At 49.4% G+C, this 18,748-nt stretch overlaps 3 protein-coding genes across 3 annotated transcripts; 1 reads left to right on the forward strand and 2 right to left on the reverse strand.

Moving 5' to 3' along the window:
* Positions 1-11,455: 11,455 nt before the first annotated feature.
* On the reverse strand, positions 11,456-14,104 carry LOC308096587 (transportin-2-like; the record flags this gene model as incomplete). Its single annotated transcript, XM_080444002.1, has 1 exon — positions 11,456-14,104. One exon carries the CDS (start codon positions 14,102-14,104, stop codon positions 11,456-11,458), a length of 2,649 nt encoding a protein of 882 aa, XP_080300128.1.
* A 1,411-nt stretch (positions 14,105-15,515) lies between these two features.
* On the reverse strand, positions 15,516-16,484 carry LOC308099905 (syntaxin-18-like; the record flags this gene model as incomplete). Its single annotated transcript, XM_080448762.1, has 1 exon — positions 15,516-16,484. The coding sequence occupies one exon, from the start codon at positions 16,482-16,484 to the stop codon at positions 15,516-15,518; it is 969 nt and encodes a 322-aa protein (XP_080304888.1).
* A 735-nt stretch (positions 16,485-17,219) lies between these two features.
* LOC308096598 (coatomer subunit epsilon-like) lies at positions 17,220-18,140 on the forward strand (the record flags this gene model as incomplete). Its single annotated transcript, XM_080444013.1, has 1 exon — positions 17,220-18,140. One exon carries the CDS (start codon positions 17,220-17,222, stop codon positions 18,138-18,140), a length of 921 nt encoding a protein of 306 aa, XP_080300139.1.
* Between the last annotated feature and the right edge of the window lie 608 nt (positions 18,141-18,748).

The following is an 18,748-nucleotide window of genomic DNA, read 5'->3' on the forward strand; positions in this document are numbered from 1 at the left end:
CAGGAGACGGTGCTTGGCGCCGGAACTTCGGAGGTACGCACGCGTTCGGGGAGAGCCCCTCTACACCGCCACACTCTCCGCTAAGCGGGAGAGCTGTATTTGGAAAAGTGGCGGGCCGTCCAGTGAGGTCAGGGGTCAGAAAAGGTCCCTTTTCAGACAATAGTGTATACAAATTGGACACTGGACAGGAGACGGTGCTTGGCGCCGGAACTTCGGAGGTAAGCACGCGTTCGGGGAGAGCCCCTCTACACCGCCACACTCTCCGCTAAGCGGGAGAGCTGTATTTGGAAAAGTGGCGGGCCGTCCAGTGAGGTCAGGGGTCAGAAAAGGTCCCTTTTCAGACAATAGTGTATACAAATTGGACACTGGACACTGGACAGGAGACGGTGCTTGGCGCCGGAACTTCGGAGGTACGCACGCGTTCGGGGAGAGCCCCTCTACACTGCCACACTCTCCGCTAAGCGGGAGAGCTGTATTTGGAAAAGTGGCGGGCCGTCCAGTGAGGTCAGGGGTCAGAAAAGGTCTGTTTTCAGACAATAGTGTATACAAATTGGACACTGGACAGGAGACGGTGCTTGGCGCCGGAACTTCGGAGGTACGCACGCGTTCGGGGAGAGCCCCTCTACACCGCCACACTCTCCGCTAAGCGGGAGAGCTGTATTTGGAAAAGTGGCGGGCCGTCCAGTGAGGTCAGGGGTCAGAAAAGGTCTGTTTTCAGACAATAGTGTATACAAATTGGACACTGGACAGGAGACGGTGCTTGGCGCCGGAACTTCGGAGGTACGCACGCGTTCGGGGAGAGCCCCTCTACACCGCCACACTCTCCGCTAAGCGGGAGAGCTGTATTTGGAAAAGTGGCGGGCCGTCCAGTGAGGTCAGGGGTCAGAAAAGGTCCCTTTTCAGACAATAGTGTATACAAATTGGACACTGGACACTGGACAGGAGACGGTGCTTGGCGCCGGAACTTCGGAGGTACGCACGCGTTCGGGGAGAGCCCCTCTACACTGCCACACTCTCCGCTAAGCGGGAGAGCTGTATTTGGAAAAGTGGCGGGCCGTCCAGTGAGGTCAGGGGTCAGAAAAGGTCCCTTTTCAGACAATAGTGTATATAAATTGGACACTGGACAGGAGACGGTGCTTGGCGCCGGAACTTCGGAGGTACGCACGCGTTCGGGGAGAGCCCCTCTACACCGCCACACTCTCCGCTAAGCTGGAGAGCTGTATTTGGAAAAGTGGCGGGCCGTCCAGTGAGGTCAGGGGTCAGAAAAGGTCCCTTTTCAGACAATAGTGTATACAAATTGGACACTGGACAGGAGACGGTGCTTGGCGCCGGAACTTCGGAGGTACGCACGCGTTCGGGGAGAGCCCCTCTACACCGCCACACTCTCCGCTAAGCGGGAGAGCTGTATTTGGAAAAGTGGCGGGCCGTCCAGTGAGGTCAGGGGTCAGAAAAGGTCCCTTTTCAGACAATAGTGTATACAAATTGGACACTGGACAGGAGACGGTGCTTGGCGCCGGAACTTCGGAGGTACGCACGCGTTCGGGGAGAGCCCCTCTACACCGCCACACTCTCCGCTAAGCGGGAGAGCTGTATTTGGAAAAGTGGCGGGCCGTCCAGTGAGGTCAGGGGTCAGAAAAGGTCCGTTTTCAGACAATAGTGTATACAAATTGGACACTGGACAGGAGACGGTGCTTGGCGCCGGAACTTCGGAGGTACGCACGCGTTCGGGGAGAGCCCCTCTACACCGCCACACTCTCCGCTAAGCGGGAGAGCTGTATTTGGAAAAGTGGCGGGCCGTCCAGTGAGGTCAGGGGTCAGAAAAGGTCCGTTTTCAGACAATAGTGTATACAAATTGGACACTGGACAGGAGACGGTGCTTGGCGCCGGAACTTCGGAGGTACGCACGCGTTCGGGGAGAGCCCCTCTACACCGCCACACTCTCCGCTAAGCGGGAGAGCTGTATTTGGAAAAGTGGCGGGCCGTCCAGTGAGGTCAGGGGTCAGAAAAGGTCTGTTTTCAGACAATAGTGTATACAAATTGGACACTGGACACTGGACAGGAGACGGTGCTTGGCGCCGGAACTTCGGAGGTATGCACGCGTTCGGGGAGAGCCCCTCTACACCGCCACACTCTCCGCTAAGCGGGAGAGCTGTATTTGGAAAAGTGGCGGGCCGTCCAGTGAGGTCAGGGGTCAGAAAAGGTCTGTTTTCGGACAATAGTGTATACAAATTGGACACTGGACAGGAGACGGTGCTTGGCGCCGGAACTTCGGAGGTACGCACGCGTTCGGGGAGAGCCCCTCTACACCGCCACACTCTCCGCTAAGCGGGAGAGCTGTATTTGGAAAAGTGGCGGGCCGTCCAGTGAGGTCAGGGGTCAGAAAAGGTCCCTTTTCAGACAATAGTGTATACAAATTGGACACTGGACACTGGACAGGAGACGGTGCTTGGCGCCGGAACTTCGGAGGTACGCACGCGTTCGGGGAGAGCCCCTCTACACTGCCACACTCTCCGCTAAGCGGGAGAGCTGTATTTGGAAAAGTGGCGGGCCGTCCAGTGAGGTCAGGGGTCAGAAAAGGTCCGTTTTCAGACAATAGTGTATACAAATTGGACACTGGACAGGAGACGGTGCTTGGCGCCGGAACTTCGGAGGTACGCACGTGTTCGGGGAGAGCCCCTCTACACCGCCACACTCTCCGCTAAGCGGGAGAGCTGTATTTGGAAAAGTGGCGGGCCGTCCAGTGAGGTCAGGGGTCAGATAAGGTCCCTTTTCAGACAATAGTGTATACAAATTGGACACTGGACACTGGACAGGAGACGGTGCTTGGCGCCGGAACTTCGGAGGTACGCACGCGTTCGGGGAGAGCCCCTCTACACTGCCACACTCTCCGCTAAGCGGGAGAGCTGTATTTGGAAAAGTGGCGGGCCGTCCAGTGAGGTCAGGGGTCAGAAAAGGTCTGTTTTCAGACAATAGTGTATACAAATTGGACACTGGACAGGAGACGGTGCTTGGCGCCGGAACTTCGGAGGTACGCACGCGTTCGGGGAGAGCCCCTCTACACCGCCACACTCTCCGCTAAGCGGGAGAGCTGTATTTGGAAAAGTGGCGGGCCGTCCAGTGAGGTCAGGGGTCAGAAAAGGTCCCTTTTCAGACAATAGTGTATACAAATTGGACACTGGACAGGAGACGGTGCTTGGCGCCGGAACTTCGGAGGTAAGCACGCGTTCGGGGAGAGCCCCTCTACACCGCCACACTCTCCGCTAAGCGGGAGAGCTGTATTTGGAAAAGTGGCGGGCCGTCCAGTGAGGTCAGGGGTCAGAAAAGGTCCCTTTTCAGACAATAGTGTATACAAATTGGACACTGGACACTGGACAGGAGACGGTGCTTGGCGCCGGAACTTCGGAGGTACGCACGCGTTCGGGGAGAGCCCCTCTACACTGCCACACTCTCCGCTAAGCGGGAGAGCTGTATTTGGAAAAGTGGCGGGCCGTCCAGTGAGGTCAGGGGTCAGAAAAGGTCTGTTTTCAGACAATAGTGTATACAAATTGGACACTGGACAGGAGACGGTGCTTGGCGCCGGAACTTCGGAGGTACGCACGCGTTCGGGGAGAGCCCCTCTACACCGCCACACTCTCCGCTAAGCGGGAGAGCTGTATTTGGAAAAGTGGCGGGCCGTCCAGTGAGGTCAGGGGTCAGAAAAGGTCCCTTTTCAGACAATAGTGTATACAAATTGGACACTGGACACTGGACAGGAGACGGTGCTTGGCGCCGGAACTTCGGAGGTACGCACGCGTTCGGGGAGAGCCCCTCTACACTGCCACACTCTCCGCTAAGCGAGAGAGCTGTATTTGGAAAAGTGGCGGGCCGTCCAGTGAGGTCAGGGGTCAGAAAAGGTCAGTTTTCAGACAATAGTGTATACAAATTGGACACTGGACAGGAGACGGTGCTTGGCGCCGGAACTTCGGAGGTACGCACGCGTTCGGGGAGAGCCCCTCTACACCGCCACACTCTCCGCTAAGCGGGAGAGCTGTATTTGGAAAAGTGGCGGGCCGTCCAGTGAGGTCAGGGGTCAGAAAAGGTCAGTTTTCAGACAATAGTGTATACAAATTGGACACTGGACACTGGACAGGAGACGGTGCTTGGCGCCGGAACTTCGGAGGTACGCACGCGTTCGGGGAGAGCCCCTCTACACTGCCACACTCTCCGCTAAGCGGGAGAGCTGTATTTGGAAAAGTGGCGGGCCGTCCAGTGAGGTCAGGGGTCAGAAAAGGTCTGTTTTCAGACAATAGTGTATACAAATTGGACACTGGACAGGAGACGGTGCTTGGCGCCGGAACTTCGGAGGTACGCACGCGTTCGGGGAGAGCCCCTCTACACCGCCACACTCTCCGCTAAGCTGGAGAGCTGTATTTGGAAAAGTGGCGGGCCGTCCAGTGAGGTCAGGGGTCAGAAAAGGTCCCTTTTCAGACAATAGTGTATACAAATTGGACACTGGACAGGAGACGGTGCTTGGCGCCGGAACTTCGGAGGTACGCACGTGTTCGGGGAGAGCCCCTCTACACCGCCACACTCTCCGCTAAGCGGGAGAGCTGTATTTGGAAAAGTGGCGGGCCGTCCAGTGAGGTCAGGGGTCAGAAAAGGTCCCTTTTCAGACAATAGTGTATACAAATTGGACACTGGACAGGAGACGGTGCTTGGCGCCGGAACTTCGGAGGTACGCACGCGTTCGGGGAGAGCCCCTCTACACCGCCACACTCTCCGCTAATTAAATGCCATGCTCTTACTTTGAAGTCAACCGGAAACCTTATATTTGCTAGCTCAAAAACCGGATGTGTTATATTTGCTACCGGAACGGAGCTCTCTGGACCAGGGCTAAGCACAGGCCTACACAAATAAATACATAAATCACGATCGGTTTAAAAACCTCCACATATCTTCTCACGGTTACTTGTAAATCAACTATCTAAAGTAATAGTGTTTTAATAAAACAAACCTGTTGTGTTCTGTTCAATCATGTCTGACGTGATCTGATCTCCATCTCCTGATATCAGGATGGCATGATTCAACAACAGATCTGATCTGATCTCCTAGTACCAGGATGGTATTATCAGCCTCTGTGTGTTCAGTTGAAGGAGAAAAGTCCTCCTGTAGACCATAGAGTTAGTTATAGAGTAATAGAGTAGTTATATAGAGTTAGCTGCAGACCTCCTCCTCGTTCTTTGTTGAGTTTGTTCAACGTCCAGCATGGAGCGTCCAGTGTTGCCAGGTTGTGTGAGAGAAATAAGCAACCAGGTATATGAAAACAAGCCCAAAAGAAGCGGCCACATGAGCACTCTCCAGTGGTGGAAATTGGAAAAAGTACTGAAATGTTTTACTTGAGTAAAAGTATCAATACATACTGCAATGTAGAAATACTCTGTTACAAGTTTAAGTCCGGAATTCAAAATGTACAGTAAAAGTACAAAAGTATTGGCATCAAAATGTACAATTCAAATGTAAATGAGGAAGGAATATTTTCAAATCCACAAAATCTTGTATGGGGGTCTCTGGCACAAAAAAGAAAACGTGACGTGAAATGTTTGAGAACCACGTGGTTAAACAACAATTCCTTCCAGAGGTCTTCAACAGGGGGTCCGCGAGCCCTAGGGGGTCCGTGGAGGTACTGCTGGGGGTCCACGAAATTGTTTGATTTAAAAATAAAAATAAAGTTTTTACAAACTTTTTGTAATTTTTTTTCACAAAAATGTCAATATGTCTTTAAACATAACATGACATATTTGAATAGCTTAGTATTGAATGCACAATAACATGGTATGTTTATACATATTTTGTAGAGAAAGAAAAGGTCTTTTGCACACCTACTGGGACAACCTGTGGGAGCAGGCTCCAGCCAACCATTTGTTCATGTTTATACATATAAAACACAATTTTATACATAAATATATGATATATGTGGTGGCCTACCCCCTACCCTACGAGGTAGGGGGTCCCTGCTCCATCACCCCATCAGTTTGGGGGTCCCTGGCCTGAAAAGGTTGAAGACCCCTGCGCCATATTCCAATACCGAAAATCTCTCTCACTCGCTCACTCACACTCGGTCACTCCAGCTTAAAAAAGACATGGGTTTCCGAGGCTACTCCAGCTTGACCCGGAAATAGTTTTGTCCCAATTGGTCATTAGCTTTTTGGAGGAGCCGAGTGGGCTCTCCGAGTGCGCTTGGAGCGGCATTCAGCGAGTGTACATAAAGTGTAGGCTCAGCAGAGTTTCATGTCTCCTCGCGGAAGACTTCCGCATAACGTGTACACGTTTTTTCGTTCTCCTGTGACGTATTCATGGTCCTCTTCCAAATGGGGCCACACAAACACTGCTTGAAACCCGAAACCATGCCGAAAACACCAGGCCCCCCTCAGGTGCCAGTCACACACACATGTGACCAACAAAAGCATAATGAGGGATTTTGGCAAATATTTGGGGGGCGCTACCTACACGTTTAGCTGTGTTGCTCATTCCATGATTGCACAATCCTTACACGTTATACCTTGTTGTAAAGGTGACTAATCAACGATAAGAATTGTATAAAATACAATACCCATTCATATTATTGAAGGGGAGAAATAATAGATCAAAGTTAAGTTTCTTAACTTTTTGTGGGCATTTTATCTAATTAACTAACTAGTTCCAGAGCCACCATACCTCTCTGAAGTTAGTAGCCAGTGATATTTACAGCTCACATAGTACATCATCATAGGCCTGTGCACTGAACAAACATGCAGACCTATTTTAAATTAATAAGTAAAATAGCAAAACCAACTATTATCTGTAGTTACAGGTTTTACCTTTAATATATACAACTAAGTTTAAATAGCTGAATAGTTGTGGAACACAACAGGTGTTCTCTCATGTTTATATGATGTTCTGCATAGTAGTGTATATCTGTCTGTCATTTAATGTCACTATGAATTGATTAAAGTGAAGTATTTGAACTGTCCTTTCATGTAATTTTTTCTGCAAACTTCTAAATAAAGTATTCAATCAATCAATCAATCAATCAATCAATCAGTGTTGCCATGTCTGTTTCAAGCAACTTTGGGCTTGTTTTTCTTCCAGGCTGCTTGTAGTGTAGTTGCTTATTTGGGGTTCCTTCCTAATGTTGTTTAAACCAGTGGTTCTCAAACATTTTCATGTCAAGATCCCCCAAATGAATATGTATTTGGTGCCAAGGACCCCCCATACAAGATTTGTGTTTTTTTTATATATATCATTCCAAATGTGTCTCTTTTTTCTCCAATATTTCTTTTTTTTTTGGTTTTTGGTTGGGGGGGGGGGGCAATCTACCCCTCCCCAATCTATCTAACAAACACAGATGCCAGCCAATCAGAGTGAAGGATGATCTCTGTGTTGTCGTGTCCGACAATCAAGATGAGAACCAGTGTTACATTTTGTGAGAGAAATAAGCAATCAGGTCTATGAAAACAAAGCTCAAAAGAAGCGACTATAGGCCAAATGAGCACTCCAGGGGCTAGCATCCTGTTTTTAAATTGAGGCCATGACATGTCGCTATTTCCCCCATGATTTCCCCCCTGCTGGCTGCAGAAGCAATAACTCTCTATTCAAGCGAATGGGTTTTTGGCCGGACATTACACTTGATTTTATTAATCAAGTTAAGCACACAACGCGTCGCATTGCGACACGTATTTTTTTTCATGCCATTTTTTTCAAATAGCCGATTTTTTGGCGAATTGAAACCCGCCATCTTTGGACTTCCGGTCCCGAAATGAAACCGGAAACGACTGCTATTGGCTGTAACCGCAGCGAGGGCGGGTCTTCACTTGGTTAAACCGGTAGAAGCCCTAGAATCATACCCTACTTTATCATTAATTGATGTTGGACACGACAACACAGAGATCATCCTTCACTCTGATTGGCTGGCATCTGTGTTTGTTTTTGAGTGGTGCAACCGCTCCTATAAGAGGGTTTAGGACCCGTCCGTGGTGAAAGTTTTTCTTTCCGTCGTGAAAATTTGTCTTTCGCTGTGACGCCATGCTGTGGAAAACACGCCCATAGGCTAAGCTTTGCAGGACGTGCTGTGATTGGCTAGCGAGACACATGATGAAATTAACTTCAAACTTCGCAGACACGCTGTGATTGGCTAGCGAGACGCATGATGAAATTAATAATAATGTAAAGAATGTAAGCACGTCACTTCGCAGGACGTACTGTGATTGGCTAGCGAGACGCATGACCGCTCACTTCACACTGGGTATGATCTTTCATATACATTTCAGTGAAGAAAAGGCCAGTCAGGTGTTGGGATGGGAGGTTAATCGGTATCATCGTTTATCGTGATAAAAATCCGCTCACAATAATCGTATCGCAGAGATTTCAATTTATCGTGAAATTGTCCTCCGTCATACTCTAAGATTAAGCTTTTGTTGAGCTGCAAATTCAGTACCACTTAAAATTAAGGACAGGTGCTCTTTTATGGCGGTTTTGAAGGAGGGTAGGGAGTCACACTTTTTGATGGCTGTTGGTAGGTGTTGAGGGAATCAGACCCTGGGTCAACTAGACCCAGACTCCCCACCGGAACCCCTTCGAGATTTGCTATTGTCTCTCCGGTTACCGGAATTTTAACCTTACTCCTACTTATCGCTTTATCTAGAATGGATAAACTCTGTCTCTTGAGTTCAACCTAGAGGATCTATTCTCGGTAGATTACAAGTGGCTTCCGACAATGACTAGACTGCATTGCTCAGAACTCAGGCACAAATCTAGAATTAGATTTAATAAACACTCAGTGATCGGAGACCAATACTATTGCTTTGGCGTCTTTTACCAGCAGCTACGGGACACAACTGCTGTTGTATCTGCGTGTGCTTTGGCTCTGTAACAGACCTAATTTCACTCTTGGCTCTGGCCTTATCACCAAGCAGTCAGTGCCAAGTTATCTCAGTTATCTAAGTCAGTGCGCTCTTTATCCTGCTTTTATGAGGATATAAGTGAGAGCCACTCGTTGAGAAACTTAACACCAATCACCTTACTCAGTAATAAGCATCAGATAGATATCTCCACTGGGGAAATATCGTGAGAATGAAACCTAAGACCGTGGGCAGGGCCTGTCCCAACCTGTGTCAGTTAGAGAGGAACTCTCAAACACAGGCTGGCTCCTATCTTTAATGTAGTAATTTCTGTTACCAATCTTACCACAGAAATACAGGAAAAGGACAAAAACCTGGATATCTTTCTCGGCTAATGTACGTAGATACTTCCTGTCATGTCTCACTGGTTCCAAGCAGACAGTGCGTGACCTTGGCTTGTCTAGCCTGTTATCAGTTTACACATGCAGCTGGTGAGAAATTGTGTGTGGGAAGTTGTCTAAGCAAAAACATTTTAAAGCTATGGCTAATACTAGCTAAGCGTTTGTTTTACATGTTTTAATGATCTCTAATAGTAGGGACCCTGCTGGCCTCTTGGATCGGGTTGATATTGGGCGGGGGGCGCCCGTAGAATCCTGTGTTAGGATGAGGGCTGGGGTAGGGTCCTTGGTGAGGTCCCCTCGGTGCATATTGGTGGGGGTACGTCGGTGGACCCCCCCCTGTTGTAGGGACAGCGTTGTATGGTGGATTCCAATTGCTCCATTGCTCGCTGTCTGCGGGCCACCCAGTGGCTGGCGCCCACGCAGTACGGTTGTGTTTCAGCTTCTCTCTTTTCTTCTTGCCGGCCGACACGGCAGATGCCTTGGGCGGGGGCCTTACAGGAGCTCGGGGTATAGGGGTCACATTGATGGCTTGAGCCTCGCTCTCAACAGTAGGGCATTCCACATGTTGGTGGCATAATAGTAGAATTAATTCATCCCCATGTTTGTGCCGAATCTGGGGGGAATGAGATCAGCGGAGCTCCTTCTGGTATTGTACCCGTGGGCGTCACTCACTCTTTTGAAGTAGTCAAACAGGTACATGGGCACTGGTCCAATGTACCGACGGTATTGGTGTCAGGTGTGGTACTTTTAAATGGATATTGCTATTCCTCATCTGTAGCCACAGAATAAACAATATTACCTTACTTACTGTAGATTACCGTTTCGCTGTTATCGTACGTTTTTTATTTTTTTACCTCTTTACTTTTGGTTGGGCAAGTTTTGGGGGGGGAAATGGAAGAGCCTGCAGTGTGGAGACACACACACACACACACACACACACACACACACACACACACACACACACACACACACCTAACTTCTCTCCTCCTCTGAACAATGCTAATGAAGGACGACTTCACCTATTTTCAATCTATCTTCATATTAAATTGGTCATCACTAATGCTCATCATAAACTATTATAATTTTCTTCAAGTCAGTCTGTGTCTCATAGGAGGGCTGGGGACACTTCAGAAACCCGCCTACCAGTGATATCATTAGGCAGGTTTTTTTTTTAAAACAAGATTTCAAATTTCTACACGAGAACAATGGTTTCCATTATGGCATGCTAACTTTCCAGGCCAGCCTGCCGTTTCTATTAGCTTGGATTCCCCAGCGGTGATGTCACTGGTAGGCGGGTCTCTGAACTGTCCACAGCCCTACCGAGTACAGAATAGTTTTTACCATATTATAATGAGCATTAGTGAGGACCAATTATATGAAGATAGGTTGAAAATGGGTGAAGTCGTCCTATAACTGAGAAAACAAAAAATAAACTCTCCAAATTATTTGCCGACCCCTCAGGGGGACACGTAACCTGACCCTGCCAGATGGGGCGGTATTGAGTTCACAAGTAGGTTGTGAAACAAGTGTGAAGCAAGCTTCTTCCATCTGGCGGAGTCAGGTTAGGGGACACGGCCCCTCGGTTGACAACCACTGACATATACCATCATCTCCCCTAACCCTTTCTGGGATCCCTCAGGTGTCGTTGGCATGTCTTTTTGAGTGGCAGATTTTGCTTATCATTTGAGGTATAAAGAGGTATGTGCAAATCCCTGGTTTACCCGTGGTCACCCACCAACCTCCTTCCAACCCACCCTCACAAAGACACAGGAAAATGGGTTATCCATAGAGCGGAGGGGGTCAAGGCCAGCCGTACCGCTTGCTGACGCTCACTGTCCCCCTCCTGCAGTCAGGGCAGTGAGTGGATGAGTTCCCCCTAGTAACCCTCCCTTCCCTCTGGGAACTGAGAAAACAGCCAGCACACAATAAATGTCCTTTTCTCATAGTTTTATTTACCTCTCCACGGACAGAGCAATGCACGCGTTTCAACTTAACAGGTTTCCTCAGCGTCGCTCTGTCCATGGAGATGTAAATACAAATATGTGAAAAGGACATTTATTGTGTTGCTGGCCGTTTCCTCGGTTTCATGATATTGCTGACCCGTGCACTTTGAGACTTTTGTTCAATCTGGAGCGTTGCGGGCATTCTTGCTTTACAGCGTTTTCCACTATTTCTCTTGTGGACCATCTAGAGGGTGGGCTACAAGCCGTAGAAAGCCGACAGACGCTCCTTCAGCACAGGGGGGAAATGCTCGGAGAACTGCTGCCAGGTCTCCTGGCCCATGTGGTCCTTGAAGCCGTGCAGGATCTTATGAAACACGTCTCTCAGGTCATCTTTAGGGTCGACATAGAAAGCCACCGCATCGCAGAAGAAGATATAATCCTGCACGACTCCTCCAGGGTTGCGCTCGATCATCATGCAGATTCCTCTGAATGCCGAATCCTTCTCCTCCTCTTCCCGGATATTCCTCATTGACATACACCACGGTCTGATGAATTGGTGCAGCTGTGGTGCCACTTCCTGTGGACAGACGTAACCCAGCCTGCCAATCGTAATGGCCGTGTTATCCAACAAGGCCTTATGGGTATTGGGCCGGTTGATGATCTCCACCAGGTGTGGCAGAACCGTGCCCACATAGGGCTCCATCTCCGCGCCCATCTGTAAGGAGATCTCGCCCATTGCCCAGGTGGCGTTGTTACACACGTAAATAAACTCTGGGTCCAGGTTGCGTCCCAGGATGGCCATGAACTCGGCAATGCAGGACTTGACGTGAGGGAAGCAGGCCTTGGTTAGATCTCCCAGCAGTGCAAAGGAGCTCTGTCTTACCTCAGGCATGCTGTCCTGCATGCACTGGAAGAGCAGGGTCATGATGTTGGAGTGAGCCACCAGTTGCTCCATGTGGCCCCTGAGGCCCTCGGCCAAGCCACTCAGCAGGTCCAAGGCCACGATCATGAAGTCCTTGTCGAGAGCCCCATACTCGTCTGGGTGCTGGTTGTACATATCAGCCTGGGCAAGTGTCTTCTGGACTACAGTGGTGCAGCGCTGGAACACAGGCTCACAGTAAGGCAGGAAGCCACTCTGCAGGGCTGTAGCTACTGATGACAGACACTCCAGTAGAGGGAAGTGATCCTTGTCTCCATCCTTCAGCTCATTCCACTTGGCGATGAGGGGAGGCATCAACTTCTGTATGTACTCAGGCTGGTTTAGATGATGTCCCACAGAGTCAGCCAGGGTACCTATGATGTCGTACAGCATGAGCAGGTTCTTGTGCTGGTATTTCCCAAAGGCAAAGACCAACGTGTCCAGGATGAAGCTCAAATAGGGGACCAGCTCCGTGCATGCCTTCTCCTCCAGGGTGGCAAATGCACTGCAGGCAGCTTCCTGCACACTCTTGTTGCCGTCCAGGATGCGTTTCAGCAGATTGGTCATGAGGGGCTTGAGGTGGGAGTCGGGGGGCTGTGACACCACCCAGTGGGCATAGCGACCCAGAGTCCAGCAGGCGATGGAACGCACCAAGGCCTTCTTGTCACACAGACACTGGATGAGGTGGGGGATTAGCTCAGGCAGGTAGGGAACCATGCCCTGCATGCAGCCTTCTGCGATTGCTCCCAGCACAAGGATCCCAGACTCCTTGATGACCCAGTCGGGGTGGAAGAGTAGATCTTTGAGCTGGGGCAGGAGGTGGGGCAGTAGATCGTCATGGAACACGTTGGCCAGCACATCCAAGGCTTCAGCCGAACACTTACGGAGGTTCCAGTCGGACAATGTGTCACCATCTTCATCTATGTCCTCAGCTTCCCCACCCTCCTCCCCCTCATGCTGGAATGTGACGGTGCGTGAATTATGGAAAGTTGGCTTGATGTCCTGTTCGCTGTCCGGCGTGGCATCATCCTCTTCCACGTCACCCTTGAGCATGATGTCAATCTCTGAATACTTTGTTCCGTTCACCAGGATAGGAATCAGTTGCACCAGGTGTTCAGATAGTACCTCCTTACAAATAGGTTGCTCCGCCAGGGTCAGCCAGAACTCACAGGCCTCCAGTGCCACATTGTCATCCGGGTCATGAGTCCGTTGCAGCATGTGCTTGATGATGGGGTGCATGTAGGGGATGACGCGGTCAATGCGGACCTCTAGCAACGTGACCAAAGCCCTGCACACATTCTTCCTCACCTCCGAGTCCTCGTCTCCTGCCAGCGCAAACAGACTCTCTATGAAGGTTTCCATGTTGTCCATCAGGGCCTGAGGTCTGCCAATGATGAACTGGTTCACACAGGCTATGGCATGCGACCTGATCTTGGGGCTGCCGTTCTTGAAGAACTGGAGAAACTTGGGGATCATCACGTTGAGCGGTCTATTCAGAGCATCACTGTCCAGCTGTTCCGACGAGTCCTCGCAGATCTTCCGCAGCGTGCCAAACGAGCCCTCGCAGGTGTTGTAGTCCTCCGAGCTTAGCAGGCTGCAGAGCTGGGGCAGCAGTTCGGGCCAAGCCTGCAACTTCCCTTTGGAGGTGATAGTCGTGATCAGGTTCCCAATGGTGGAACGGACGAGGGGATCGCCGATGTTGTCGAGACATTCCTGCTTGATAAAGTCGGCTACCGTCGGTGGGAAGTTCTGGTAGTGGGTCCTGACGTTGTTCTTCAGGATCAGACCACTCAGAGAGCGGGTGGGCTCGTCTTCGGTTTTCAGTCGTGTGAGGACAAAAATTAGATAGTTGTTGAAGTCGGGGAACTGGTTGAGCTGTTCAAGTTTCTGTTGGACAGCTCTCTGTGTAGCTGTGTTGGCCGACTGGGAGTCCTTGAGAAGTTGGACGACCTGCTGGAGACCCTGCTCATCTGGCTGCCACTCCATCAATGCAGTTTCTGTGTAGATCAGATTTCTCTTTGATGGAGCCACGAACTCTTATTGTGCTCGTCTATGACATCAGTAATCTATGACGTCAGTGCTGTGACGTCAGGAATCTTCATATTCTTTTACCATGTCAAAACTACTAGTTAACTGGGAGGGGGGTAAACTGGCCCTTACCATCCAGGAATGGGTATTAGGTGGAAAGGGTGGTTATGGGTTTGTCTTCCGATCTCTGCTCTAGTGGTTCCTATTGTAGGACGGTCGCGTCAGTATTGTCCAAATGTGGAGTTCCATGACGTCAGACTAGGGCTTTGCTCGACTCGAATTTAATTAGTTGATTTAGATTCGGGATTATATGAATATCCGGCTATTTGTTTTATACAAAGGTCTACAAGGCTTTCTGGACAAATTGTACATTCGCTAGCACTGATAGTGCTGATTTAGACCATGTCAACTGCTGGTTCCCAAAAATGCAAAGATGGCAATTCAGCTGTCTGACTGAAATGGGCCGTCTGACTAATGGGCAGCCGCCGATTGAAAATTCTTGACCTAGAAGTCTACCTAATCGTTCGTACCTAATCTATCAATGAGAATTATGTTGCTGCCGAACTAAATCCAAAACATTATTTAGTGGCCACTGGCCAGAAGAACAACCGAAGAACACTTTTGGTTATTGGCTGATGATTTTGCAGATATTAAATATTTTTTACAAAGTATAGCTGTCCCTCTTTTATGTCCCATATAACCTGAACTCACCCTACTACTGGGGGTGGTGTGGTGTTTCTGCCTGGCAATAGCCCTTGATTATACAGTAGTTATTTTGATACATCCATGCTTATATGGTTGTAACATGTGAGGGGAAAGATGACAGATGTCATCTTTCCAGGAAAGGGAAAGATGTGAGGGGATATTGACTTGGCTTTATTTGAAGTATAAAACTTGAGATACGTCTCACACGCAGAGGTGGAAAAAGTACTTAATTACTTAATTAAAAGTATCAATGCTGCAACATAGAAACACTCTGTTACAAGTAAAGGTCTGGTAATAAAAATGTACTAAGTAAAAGTACAAAAGTATTGGCATCAAAATATACTTAAAGTAAAAGTGCTCATTATTATACGTTTCACAAGTTATCATGTCTAAAATGCATAAAAAATCTTAAGTTTAAATAGGGCTTAACTGGTATTTAATGTATGTTTAACGTATGTTTTGTAATAAAGCTAAACCAAAAATATTCAACATTTGTTGAATCTTTTGAAAATAGCCGATCTAAAAGCTCACAACACGTTGCATCGCGACGCGTTGTGAGCTTAGGTTCAAGTGTTCAAAGTGTTCATGTGGCCTATAGTTGCTTCTTTTGGGATCATTTTCATAGACCTAGACCTATTTCTCTCACAAAATCTGGCAACACCGGTTAGCCACTGTACCAGTCCAAGAAAAGAAGAGAGAGCGAGCACATGACCAGGAAGAAGAGGATCCATAGGCGCAAGCTCCCGTTGTTTTTTATGGCCTCTCGTATGTCTTCGTTGCCTTCTTTGACGTTCTCCGTAGCGTCCACAACCAGCTGGTGAATGCTGTCAATCTCCGTCTCTTGCTGAAGGACCTTCTCGGAAAAGATCTCCTGGAGTCGGGAGATCTCCACGACGTTCCCCTCGATGTGTCTACATTCGTCCGCCATACCGCTCATCTCACTCACCAACCTCTGGCTCTCCTGCTCGTACATCTGGATCTCCTCGGGAGAGAGCTCGTCCTCCACGCTGCCCTCCTCCCCCCACAGGTCGGCACTGGTGTCGAGTTGGACCTCGGACAATCCCTTTTCTTTGGCTCCCTTCTCCGCCGAGCTCTCCATAATATGGCTCTTCTCTGTCTTGCTGTGGTGCTCTGGTTGCAGTCTCGACAGTCTCTTCTTGTCCACCACTCTCTTGAACCTTATCGCTCTCTGCTCAGAGTACAACTTGCACACTCCTTTCAGATACGTCTCGACCATGTCCAGGACCACTCCCCTGTGCTCCTTCGACTGTGCCGACATCACCTGCTTCTCAGATTGAGTGCGTAGCTGTTTTATCGCTTCAGAGCAGGTTCTCATGAAGATCTGAGCGTCTTGGTCAATCTTGTCTCGTTCGCAGTCCGTCATACCGGCGAGGTCCGACGAGAGGAGGCTTCTGGCATTCACATAGGCTTTCCTGTGCTGCAGGAGGAAGTCTTTCAGTTTGGTGATGTTTGTGATCACCCCTTTTGCCTCGGTAGAAAATCCACTCTTGGGCCTGCTGCTGTGCTTCGAAATGTCATCTTTGGGAGAATGAAAGCCGCCCCCTATCGCCTTATTTAGAACTTTAACAGTTTTTACGCTGGCTTTGAACAGTAAAGTTATATCAAGAGCCATGTGTGCTGGCGGAGTAGACCGCTTCTACAACACTGTAGACAAAGTGACACAACAACTGGTGGCACTTCCTTTTATACACTAGGGCAGTACCTGTCATTAACAGGCGCCACCACTCATGTCATATCGCGTCATAACTTGTGCATAATTTGTGCATAAATCATGTCTTTGCATTAACTTTACACTAGTAGGGCGCCAGCCTAGTCGGGTTTCTTCTGTCATTTCTTCTGTCATTGACTGACGTATCACTATGCTTTGCACAAACGTCATGCAAAGCCGCCATAATAAGCCAAGCCGAGGGTCTGTTTGGCCTATCAGGAAGCCCAGAACCTCTGTCTCCCCCTCAGACCCGAGTTCAGGCCGCTCAGCATACAGTATATGTGTTTTTTCTTCAGTTCTCTGAACCCATAGGCCCCCCCAATTGGCTTTCGGCACGACCCATCAAGAGCTCTCAAGAGACACACACCCCAAATTTCAGACTGTTTGGTCTATCGCCCTCCGAGTTATGCCCCAGACAGACTGACACGCAGAGATTTGGTGACTTGTAGATAAGAATATAGTAGATAGATAGAGGAAGACTAGTGTGACTACCTGGAAGGCCAGTCTAATGACAGCATGGCTACCATGTCGGATCTCGTCATCTATGACGTCACAACTATGACTATCAGTACTATGACGTCAGTCAACCTCCAGAGTATAAAATTAAAGTTCTAACTAGGATGTTGTTCAGTAGTCAACATGGGAGAGAAACAATCAGATGTCGATGAGCTTTTCGATGTGAAGAATGCGTATTACATTGGTGGTTATCAACAATGTATCAAAGAGGCTCAGAGGGCGAAGCCTTCAACCCCAGAAAGGGAGATTGAAAGGGACATGTTTTTGTACAGAGCGTACATCGCCCAGAGGAAGTACGGCGTAGTCCTGGACGACATCAAGCCAGGCTCGGCACCTGAACTGCAGGCAGTACGGATGTTTGCTGAATATCTGTCCAGCGAAAGCAAGAGGGACTCTATTGTCGCTGATCTAGACAGAGCGATGGCAAAGAGTGAGTGCGCGGCCAACACCGCCTTCCTCCTTGCGGCCGCCTCCGTTTATTACCACGAGGGGAACGCGGACGCCGCTCTCAGGACACTCCAGCGGGTTTCCCCCTGGTGCAGTGTGCCGGAGGAGTGCACGGCGATGACCGTTCAGGTTCTGCTGAGCCTGGACCGCGTCGACTTGGCGAGGAAGGAGCTAAAGCGGATGCAGGACGAAGACGCCACTCTGACACAGTTGGCCACGGCGTGGGTCAACATCGCCATGGGCGGAGGAGAGAAGCTGCAGGACGCCTTCTACATCTTCCAGGAGATGTCGGACAAGTACACCTCCACCGTGTTGCTTCTCAACGGGCAGGCGGCCTGTTGCATGGCTCAGGATAAGTGGGAGCAGGCCGAGGGGGTGCTGCAGGAGGCGTTGGACAAGGACAGCAGCCACCCCGAGACACTGGTCAATCTCATAGTGCTGACTCAGCACCTGGGCAGAGCTCCCGAGGTGACCGGTCGGTACCTCTCGCAGTTGAAGGATGCCCACAGAGCCCACCCTTTCCTGAGAGACTATTTAGCCAAGGAGAATGAGTTTGACAGACTAACGCTGCAGTATGCCCCCGCTGCCACGGAATAATAAGCCCATCAGTTTTATTGCTGGGATACCCAAACAATGGGGCTTCAGTTTACACCTTGAAGGTTTACATACGCATGCGCAGGTGTGCGTGCGCACACACACACACGCACACTAATAATTGTCATTGTGCATCTCAGAAATGGCCAATTTCATAGTTCTTACATCTTTGTATTTATCCTTAATTGACAATACATGTTTTACAAGAAAAAAACAGACTAACTAAGAATGATATGTCAGACAGATACAGACACGCATTTTCAACGTGCATGGTTCCTGAGTAGTTCATAGGGTTGGGATCCGGAACTGGAGGAAACCGGAGGAACCTTTGTCACTATTCACCGATAGAAGGCTCTGTAGAAGACTGGCCCGATGAAGTGAACGGAGGTGACGCAACTCTCCTTATATGGCTCTGGCGCGCGCGTCACTGCGACCCGAGGCAGTGCCGTGGTTGTCCAGAACCGCCGGTCCAACCGATACACCTATATATAGTCATAATGGAGATCCGGTAGTCCAGAACTGCCGATCCAACCGATATGCCAACACAGATCTCCATATACTGTATGGGCATAAAATAGACACAGGCAGGCAGGCAGACAGACTGATACAGA

The sequence above is a fragment of the Gymnoscopelus braueri genome, assembly GCF_963280865.1.
Source record: "Gymnoscopelus braueri genome assembly, chromosome: 2".
Classification (NCBI taxonomy): domain Eukaryota; kingdom Metazoa; phylum Chordata; class Actinopteri; order Myctophiformes; family Myctophidae; genus Gymnoscopelus; species Gymnoscopelus braueri.